Here is a 10237-nt window from a genome sequence, read left to right as displayed (position 1 = left end):
GACAAATAAACAAATACACGGACAAAAACATAATAAATAATAAAAGGCGTTAGATGTATTGTAATTACATGGTCTAATAAGATTAGAATCTCGATAATGTGACAAATTTTGTGTGAACTTTAAATTTTAAGTGAGTGTAAAACTGAAACTGAGGAGATAAGCGGCACCACCGGTCAGGTTAATCCCCAAGCATGGGCCGCAGTCGCACTGTCGGACACTGTCTCCATCATGGCCGCTCGACAGAGACACAAGTTTCACTAAAAACAATGGGGAAACTCTGCAACTGTTTCGCGCATGCGCACTGCCGGTGGCTTAGGTGTGAGCAGTCTCGCGGCAACTCGCTGAGGCAACAGTCGGGGCAATAGCAACGGAAAGCTGCTCATCACCAGAGACAACGGGACGGCTGAGAGAGCCACTCCAGTGAGTAAAATCAACTCAACTTAACTTAAAACGCACCTGTTTACGCTTTAAATCAGATTAATAACGGCTAATTTCATTTACGCGTCAGATAAATAGTTGAATCATCCCGTAGTTTCACTGGTAACATGCGTGTGTATTACCGAAAAGGCCTCCAGAGGGGGGTAACGTTAGCCTCACAAAAAAAGTCTCGGTTTCCACTTGCAGTTATTTTTATTTTCCCTTCGCTAAACCGCCGTGGCTGCATTAAATTGACTGGAAAGGCCTTTAAATTCAACATTAAACAAACCAAACGCCGGCTTTAGCTCGACAGCCAGCGTCGGCGGTTAGCAGGGAGCTAGCAGCGTAAGTACGGTTCAGTCACACGGCAGCAGCGGAGTCTGTCGCACTATAACACGGCTCCAACGTCAACTGTCACAACACCGAGCGACCGGAGGAGCCGACCACCGCCACCGGGCTGTAAAGTTTGGTCATAAACTGATAAACACCACAGGAGCTTATATGTGTTATAATGTTATTTACACACGCACAGAACAAACCGTCAGACCTTATAACATTATTATGTTTTATCTGCCCTACTCGGAGTGTTTTATATTAAAGCTGTACTTAAGTACACATTTAAAGTACTTGTGCTTAAATTTTGCCCTATCATGATACGTCACCACATCTCAGGGGGAAATATTGTACTTTTTACTCCATTACATTTATCCATAGTTACTTTACAAATTAGATTTTTACAAAGGAAAACACACAACGAACTTTAAAAATATGATTTAACTGTTTTTATTGCGGTCTTTCATTATTACCTACTAATTATTTGACTTTTTAATCATCTTATTTTTATTAGTAATGTGGTTGTTATTATATATTATACATCCCTTTTAGCCTGTGTGAATGTGATCTTAGGGCATTGCTTTAAAAGAGCTTAAAGCTCAGACAGTTTTCCCTGAATAAACACTGATGATGATTAAATTACCCAGCAGTAAACAAAATTTGAGCTCAGGCAGTTAGTCAAATAATCAAATAGATCAGCAGCAGTGTCTGAAACTGATTCATTTTTCATGCAAAAAATCCAAAGTGCAAGGTATAATACAAGTAATCAGTAAACTACAAAAAAGGTGCATCTATTGTATTGTATGTTACATTGCTTTGTATTACACTGTATGCATTTAGATTTATAATGCATATATATATATATATATATATATATATATATATATATGCTCAAATAATTTAGATATAGACACAAATGTACATAAATCTGTGCAAGGGGGAAACTAACTATGCTACTAAATCTCTATGTTCATATTTAAAACCTGTAGATTCTAAGCTAGGTATAGGCTAAGCTATTCTAAGGTATTTATGGAAAATTACAAAAAGAAAACACCATATCAGCTGTTTGTAAAGGACACTCAAAATATTTTGTGATTCCATTTTATTACAGCAAACTGAATTATTTTGAAATTTAGACATTTGCCATTTTATCACTGTGATGATGAGTTTCTTTCTTTTCTTTTACAAACCAAACAATAAATGTGGTGATCAAAGAAACAGTAAACACATTAAACCACAATGAAAAACAATCATCACTTACTGCCCAATATAAATCAGTTAATCATTAACTCCACCTCAGATAGCTACAGTAGTTAAATGCTGCTTAAATATGAATGAATCTGTAGTAATAATGTAATTATATGATATAAAATAGATAAACAGGCTAAGCTAACTGTCACATGCTTTAAAAGAGAATTAACCTGGTCCAGTTAACATGCACAAGCAGGTATGAGTTTCCTAAACTATAGAATGATGTATTGTTAAAAGCGTGTTAGTGTCCATCCATTAAGCTCGGACCATTTAAAACCTGATTTAACAGTTAAAATTATTCACAGCTTTTAAAATAAATATTAATTTAATTCACTTGTGAAGAAAGAGAAGGGTTTTATGATATATATATTATTATTATTATAGACTTGTACTGTGATTAAAGAGGTCGTGGACGAGTGAGAAGCAGAAACAACTGCTGTGGTGTGTCGAAGATGGGATGTGGGAATGTTCTGGAAATCAGAATAAAAATAGAGAGAGGGTCTGTCAGCTGGGAAAGTCCTGGTTTTGGGTTACACTCCTACATTCAGGTCGAATCATGAATCTTATTATAAATACTGACACCGTCCTTGAGGCCTGTAGATACAATGAATTTATCAAAACTATTATGATATGAATATGGATCATTTTGTTGTACAATGTAAACAAATCTGAGCAGGTGCTGTTTGGTTACACAGAATAGTTCCTAAAACAAAGGCTGCACCTGATAATTATTTACATTATTCATTAATCTACTGTCACTTAATCGTTTTAAAATTAATTTTACTATTATATAGGAGAAACTAAAGCAGGAATCCTCCTGAAACCAGCACATTTTTTGTCATTTCTGCATGAAAAATAACTTTTCTGTCAATAATCTTATTGTTTAATTGACAGTTATTAAGCGTTTTCTGGTAAGTAATGAATAAAAAGGTGACTTAAGGCAGTAGTTATAGGTTAAAGGTTGATTTGTCTTCCACATATCTTCACTTGTTTGTACTAATGTGTGTGCAGTTTGCTTCGTATCAGTTCTCACTGGACACTGTGTACATACCCACAGATAGACTGGTATAACTGGCAGATTCACCACTGACAACCAAATTAGCAGCATTTGCCTGGTGGACAGTGAAGCCTCTGTGGAGCCAGGAAGTGATTGTTCAGCAGAACATCCTGTATGGTGTTTATTTTGGAGGCAGTCTGTTCACAGGAAATGCCTCGATATTGTTATATTTTTCCTTATCTCAGCCTGTTGCTGTGATGAATTGTCTTGCAGACACGCCTGCTGGTGATCTTTGTGAACTATGACGGGTTACAGCGAGTCGCACCTCGGATCTAAAAGGATTAACTGAGGCAGAGATTAGTGGCCTAGTGAGTGAACTAGTGACTGGCTGCTAGTTTATCTGTATCTAATGTTGTAAACCTGTGGAGGTGCTCTAGACGCTAAACCGCTCTGACCTTTAAACTGAAACACAGGTAACGAGGAAGTTATGTTTGAACGAGACGTACGAGGACACACACCTGTTACCTGTGAGAAAAAGTCAGATTTTCAGATTTAAGACTGATATACCACCTGGTTTCTGTCTCCAGGTCTTTCTCTAAGGTGGTCCAGCACAACCCGGTTCAAACAGTTCACACCAAACACACACCCAGCTCAGGTGAGTAAAGTCTGAGTGTGTGTTTTTGTTTTTATATTTTTAGCAGTAAATCAGGTGGCCATTACTGTGATAAAGGCAGCAGATTAACTGGTTATTGTTATTTTATAATTTAAATATGATAATTCTGGTTAATGAAGAATGTACAGTATTTCTATCTTCAAAAGATTTATTGGAATCAGAGGTTTATTTTCTAAAAATAACTTATTTCCATGTCACATTTAATAACTTTGTTACTGTTTCTTTTTCAGAAAAAAAATATTAATTGAAATAATCTGTATCATATGATAACCACAGCTTTGGTAATGTACTGCCTCCCACTGATACATTTGTTTGTACATTTCCTCACCTTCAGATGGACAAAAGCTGCATCTTGTATTCACATTATTCTAATTTATGTCATTTTACACTTGTTTCTATGCCTCTGAAGTTTACACACATAAGCTGGTTTCTCATATGAACACACCTGATTCTCTGGACATTTCCTGTAGTTGCCCTTTCACACATGTAGCACACAACAGTCTGTATCAGATGTGTTTTCATCTAATGGAAATACTTCATCTGGTTTGGACGAGGGGTGGTGCCTGGGTAGAGCGTGCAGGAGGCAGGATAGAAATGTCATCAACACGCCCACTCGCTCGCTGTGAATTCTCCGGACAGTGACCGGCTTTATTCACACATTGGCTCAGTCTGGCATTACTCAGACTCTGTACTAGCTGGAGCTAGCAGGGTAAAGTCCACTTAATGTCCACTTCAGCTGATTCAGACATACTGCTCTTTCCAGAGGCGTTCAGGGCTGTACTGCAGGTGTGAAATCAGCTATAGTTGCATACCTTAAGAGAAGATACAGATATCAGCACAACTAAAGGTTATCAGCCTTCAGAAATCAATAATTCAGCTGTAGCTTATAATATTTGTGTGTGTGTCTGTGAAGCAGGAGGATGGCGGTGAATGTCTACTCCACCTCTATGACCATAGAGAACCTGAGTCGTCATGACATGTTGGCATGGGTCAACGACTCTCTACAGCTCACCTACACAAAGATCGAGCAGCTCTGTTCAGGTAAACACTCTTTAAATATTTTTTAATGTTATAATTAATTTCAAATATATGAAACTGTATTTAGCTCTAAAAGTAAATATGTTTTTGTGATGATTTGTGATGTGATTTTTTCCCCAGGTAGTGCTTACTGCCAGTTCATGGACATGTTGTTTCCAGGCTGCATATTGTTGAAGAAAGTTAAGTTCAACGCCAAACTGGAACATGAATACATCCACAATTTCAAGGTCTTACAGGCTGCGTTCAAGAGAATGAATGTGGACAAGGTGAGAACACACACACACACACACAGTTAAATTAGATAAAATAAATAATTTCCTTGAGTTTGTCCCTCTGTCCCCATGGTAGTAATTATCATCTCTGTCTTTATCTCTCAGATCATCCCGGTGGAGAGGTTGGTGAAGGGCAAGTTCCAGGACAACTTTGAGTTCCTCCAGTGGTTCAAGAAGTTTTTTGATGCCAACTACGACGGGAAAGAATACGACCCTCTACTGTCACGGCAGGGCCAGGAGGGAACGCCGCCTCCGCCAAACCCAGGTACAGTACATGCACGACGCAGTCAGCTGTATGTGAACTCATAGGCTTCATTTCATCGCTCTCACCTCCTCATGCACCACCTCTAACCCAGGTGAACCCACTCATCACAAACCTAAAAGACCCTCTCGCTCAGGTAACACCCCCTCCATCGAGCATGTGTGTGAGTGTCAGTGTCTGTCTGTGCTCGCAGAGTGACCGATTGTCAAGTCTGACGTCACCGCCGACGAAAAATACCGTTTCTGGATCCTACTTCACAGAGGCTCTCCTGTTTTCAATATGCTGCAGTGCTGTGTCTGATGCTGTTTGAACAGATCTCAGTCCTAAAAACCTCAGTTGTCATTCTACTGCTTTCCTTGTGACGAGAAAGAGAGATGGTTAAGCTAACATTAGCTAATGTTAGCTGGCCTGTTAGGACCCACTAGCATCAAACTTATCAGCTGCAACCATTTCATCTTCTCTTTCTCATCACAAGGAAAGCAGTAGAATGAAAACTAAACCGTTTTATGGACTCAGATCTGTTCAAACGACACAGGACACAGTGCTGGAGCATCTTGAAAATAAGAGAGCCTCTGCAAAGTTGGATCCAGAAATAGTATTTCTATTGATTGTGACGTTAGACTTAACAAGCGGGTTTTACCAACATTCATACTCTGAGTTACATTTTCACATGTTGTGGGCTTTGACTGCATCGTCTGTAGTTTCTGTATCATCAACAGACTGTGGCTTCTAACACAGGACATCCTGCTTTAAATAGATCAATGTTGACTGTTATTATTGTTATTGATTTAATTCAGCCAAACAACAGTTGGAGTTGCTGCATGTTATCAGTAGGACAGAAATACATAGGGGAGAATAAACACATGTGCGTTATGATCAGGATTTATGGTTACAGGCAAGACAAAAATCTAAAACATTAAACTATACACTCATTGATGTGAAGTGAATTTATTTTATATTGCTATCAAAACAATGGTATTCTTCTTTAAGGTAATAAAATCCTAAAAGGGTGAATCTGTGAGTGTGTGCATGTGTGTGTCTTTGTTTTGATTCTCCTATCTTTGTGAGATAGAAGTAGTGTTTTTTGAGGACATTTTTACAAATCCCCATCTCGTGAATGAGCTTGTTGAGTGATAAGGTTAATATCAGAGGACAGTTTAGCAGTCGAAGTTATAAGGTTTTGTCTACATTGTCTGTGAAAGTCCCCTGTGAGCATCTGTTCAGCTGCAGTACTGTGTTAGAACTCACAGCAATCATGTACAAACACAGGAGAAAAGGAGCTATGCTTCAGGTCACATTTACACCCATGTGAAAACAGTAAAATCTGAGCATTTACACAGTCAGTGTAAGAAGCTGCATTGATTAAAATGAGGTGAATATATCATCTCACACAGACTAACACCACATCCAGTGTTAGAGATAGGAGGATGTAAACAAGCGTAGACATATAAATACATGTGTGTATTTCTGTCTCTCAGGCCCCATGAGAACGTCTCCCACGGCACCGAAGAGCGTCCCCACCCCGCAGAGGCAGATCAACGTAGCAGCAGCCCGCAGGTCTGCTCCTGTGACCCGTAATGGAGGCGATGCCGAGCTCATAGAGCTGAACCAGCAGGTACCACTGCTCTGTCCAGACATTTAGACGTTTCAAATTTGAACCATGGCACTCGTTTTATACAGAGAATCCTTTTTGGCAAAGGCAGTGTCATGTTGAGAATACCAACATCCAGTGTTCAGGCTGGATGAATACTGCTTTGTCATATCAAAATAATCACTGCAATTTCACTGTGCCGGGTCTGTGCCATGATGGAAACAGGCTGCAGAGATTTGCAGTCTGACTCAACATATTCTCACACTGTTAGTGTTGTACAGTTTAAAGACAGTTAATTAAACAGCTCATTAACAAATAAGAAGCTTTGAATGTATTTGGATGTTTGTTTTTTGTCTGTTTTTTGACCTGCTGTTGTTTTGATTATTGTTCATAACTATTCAAACTGTTTTTCTATTCATATTGATTATCTGCTGTGTATCTGTTTGTTGCTGTATTTTTATCTCCCCTGTCGTCTGACCTTCCTTTTGATCACCTCTTCCTCAGCTGCTGGATCTGAAGCTGACTGTAGACGGACTGGAGAAGGAGCGGGACTTCTACTTTGGGAAGCTGAGAGACATCGAGCTGATCTGCCAGGAACACGAAAATGAAAACAACCCGATCCTCAGCAAAATCATGGACGTACTGTACGCTACAGAGGTAAATAAACTCAACAGACAAACAACAGAACTACAACAGAAGTGAGAGTGTAAGTTAAGGTTTGTGCTTCATAATTATTTTTTCTTTGTGTCAGAAGGTTGATGCCACAATAAGAGGACGGACTCTAGTGGGAGCTCATTGTTTTTCCTCACAGCTTCAATGTGTGTGAAGTTTGCATAGTCAAATGCTGAGCAGAGGAAACTGACTTTTAGACGTTGACAGACTGCTCTGATTCAATACAGGTTTCAATCTGAATTTGAATTATGCTATTTTTAATATAAGGGTGTAACTATCTATCCTTACATCCCATGTCCCTGCTCTCACAGCATTATTTTCTTTGTCTGACTTCTCTCTCATGCACATGCTTAAATGTAAAAAGTATAAACCTGGTCAGCTGTATACGTAGCTTACAAACTGTATTTCTCATTTACATATCATTTTATTTTATTTTTATTTTATTGGTTTATTTGATAGGAACAATGTGTGTTAATGTGTTAATAATCAGTATGAAATACAAACTGTAAACATGCCGGATTGTAGTAAGAATGCTCATTTACGTCTGTGGTCTCTTAACAGAAAACATTCTAAATAACAATATGGAAATAGAAATGCACAAGTAGGAAAGACAAATATGTTATGCTGCGTTTAAAGTTTGAGAAATCAGGCTGCAGCAGAAAACCAGCTGTAACCAAAATAAACCATACATGTTCAGACTGTGAGAGGTTTTCATTCACCACTTTGATTTTCTAAAGCTGGTTTTGTTAAGCAAATGCTGCGTTTTTTTTTATTTCTCCTTCATCCATCACAGTATTCTGCAGAATATGTGTATGATGCACCTGCAGTTAAAACATGCAGCGACTTAAATAAATCTGGTCTGGTGTTAAGTCAGCTTTCAAGGCAACGTACAGCATCTCACTGAGGTACAGAGAGACCAGGTAGACAGAGCTTGAATCGCTGCTTGTCAGTCCCAGAATGACGACAAGATCACACAAGAAAGCTGCACTGACAAAGAGAAGTTGTTATTAATAAACAAACCATCCTGCCGTATACTGACCTGAGTTTTCTTCTGCAGGAGGGGTTTGCGCCACCAGAGGATGACGAAATCGATGAAGGAGCACGGGGAGACCAGGACGAGTTCTGAGCTCCTCCTCCTCTTCTCTCCATCACCATCAGTTTGTACCCCTCCCTCCTCTCACCCTGTAACCTACCTGATCATTATCCTCATCTACCCCCTCTCTCTTTTTTCCCCCTCTTATTTTACTTTTTACAATCTCCCCTTACTTCTCCCATGTTGTCTGTGGCTGTCCATATCCATGACGACTTTGTTGTACAGCCTAGCTTCCCAGACTCTTACTAGCAAAGGACACTTAACCCAGACCTGCCTGGACTAGGGCCCAGCAGCCTGGCTTGGCTTTCTCGACATACTCTAACTTGTTTCCAGTGGGGGCAGCTGCACTACAGGGCTAGTTTAGCCTCGCTAGTCTTGTCAAAGGTTTAAGGTTAATAGCAATGAGATTACAGGGATCCAGCACTGACAGCCTGGAGCCAACAGTGCTATCAATCTGTGTCTAAAGGGGGCAGGTCACTTTCTCTCACCATGCACTCCTGATTGGTGACGACACATAGACACACACACATTCATCAGGGTTCTCTGGAGAGTTTATATGAAACCACACAATGTTTTCCACACAATGTGACCAGTTTTTGGATATTTTTTGGCTGGAAATTTCACACAGAGAGATTATAAATGATGATAAGCCCCTTCGGAGAGAGAGGCCTGCACTTGCATATGTGATGACACATGTGAACGTATATTTAGCCCGCAGACATATCACAGACTTTGAACTGCTCACATGCATAAAAGAAAAAACAAAAAAGAAGTCATCATCCCAAGGCAAAGAAAAACATCACAGGAAATGTTCTTACTCATCGAGTTGTCCCACCAGAGAGGGTTTGCTCATGAAACTGTTCTGACAGCTTGTTTATGAGACAGCATGATGTATTTATGTTTTTATTTATTTATCTTTTTTTAATCTGCTCTATACAGTTTCTGAAAAAAATGTGGTTTTGGATTTTGGGGGGGAAATTGAAGGTCTTGCACTAAATGTAGCTAAACAAACTGACTGAAATGATCCAAAATGCCAACATGCAGTGACTTGGATGCTGCCGGGAAGATACAGGAAGATGCAATTTTATATTTTGTAGATTTGTTTTAAAGAGGTTTTTTTTTATTTGCATTGAATTCCTCAATGACTGAGTTAGAGGCGTCAGTGTAGAAGTTATTTATCAGACAAATGTCAGGCTTTGAATTCTATGAATGAACAAATGTTAAAAAACAAACAAACAAAAAAACAAGTAAGACTACAGACAGACACTACTAAATACTAATGTTTGACTGTGTTAATTGAGTTAAACATTTTAGCTGCTATCATTACTCTTCTGTTGCCGTATTTAATTGAGTTTTGTTGCATAGCAGTAAAACACCACAGTTACTGCCAAGGAGCTACGGGTGTGTTATATTGTGACTGACAGTTCGGGCTGAGTGTGATCGACATTAGTTTGACCAGTCTGAGAGAACAAAACATCAAACCCTCTCTCACCGTTTGCTTCCATGGCAGCCATGTGATAAACCTGCATCATTTGGACTTACTGCTGGAATGAAATAAAGCTCTGAGGTTCAAGAAAAGTAACAAACCTTATTGTCGTGTGTGATATCTGCCATGTTCCTGCTGTATTTCTCATTTAT

General features: G+C 39.1%; 1 protein-coding gene across 3 annotated transcripts; it reads left to right on the top strand.

Moving 5' to 3' along the window:
* Positions 1-296: 296 nt before the first annotated feature.
* On the top strand, positions 297-10185 carry LOC108888911 (microtubule-associated protein RP/EB family member 3). Of its 3 annotated transcripts, none has more exons than XM_018685133.2 (9): positions 297-420; positions 3586-3653; positions 4588-4712; positions 4830-4975; positions 5087-5246; positions 5338-5379; positions 6722-6858; positions 7339-7491; positions 8564-10185. In XM_018685133.2, exons 3-9 carry the CDS (start codon positions 4592-4594, stop codon positions 8630-8632), a joined length of 828 nt encoding a protein of 275 aa, XP_018540649.1. In that variant the 5' UTR covers positions 297-420; positions 3586-3653; positions 4588-4591; the 3' UTR covers positions 8633-10185. The 3 variants fall into 3 exon arrangements, with proteins under 3 accessions (XP_018540649.1, XP_018540648.1, XP_018540650.1); XM_018685132.2 differs by having other exon boundaries at positions 4585-4712; XM_018685134.2 differs by lacking the exon at positions 5338-5379 and having other exon boundaries at positions 298-420; positions 4585-4712.
* The last annotated feature ends 52 nt before the right edge of the window (positions 10186-10237 follow it).

This window comes from Lates calcarifer, linkage group LG7_1 (genome assembly GCF_001640805.2).
Source record: "Lates calcarifer isolate ASB-BC8 linkage group LG7_1, TLL_Latcal_v3, whole genome shotgun sequence".
Lineage (NCBI taxonomy): Eukaryota > Metazoa > Chordata > Actinopteri > Centropomidae > Lates > Lates calcarifer.
This window is presented reverse-complemented; position numbering and strand designations above follow the sequence as displayed.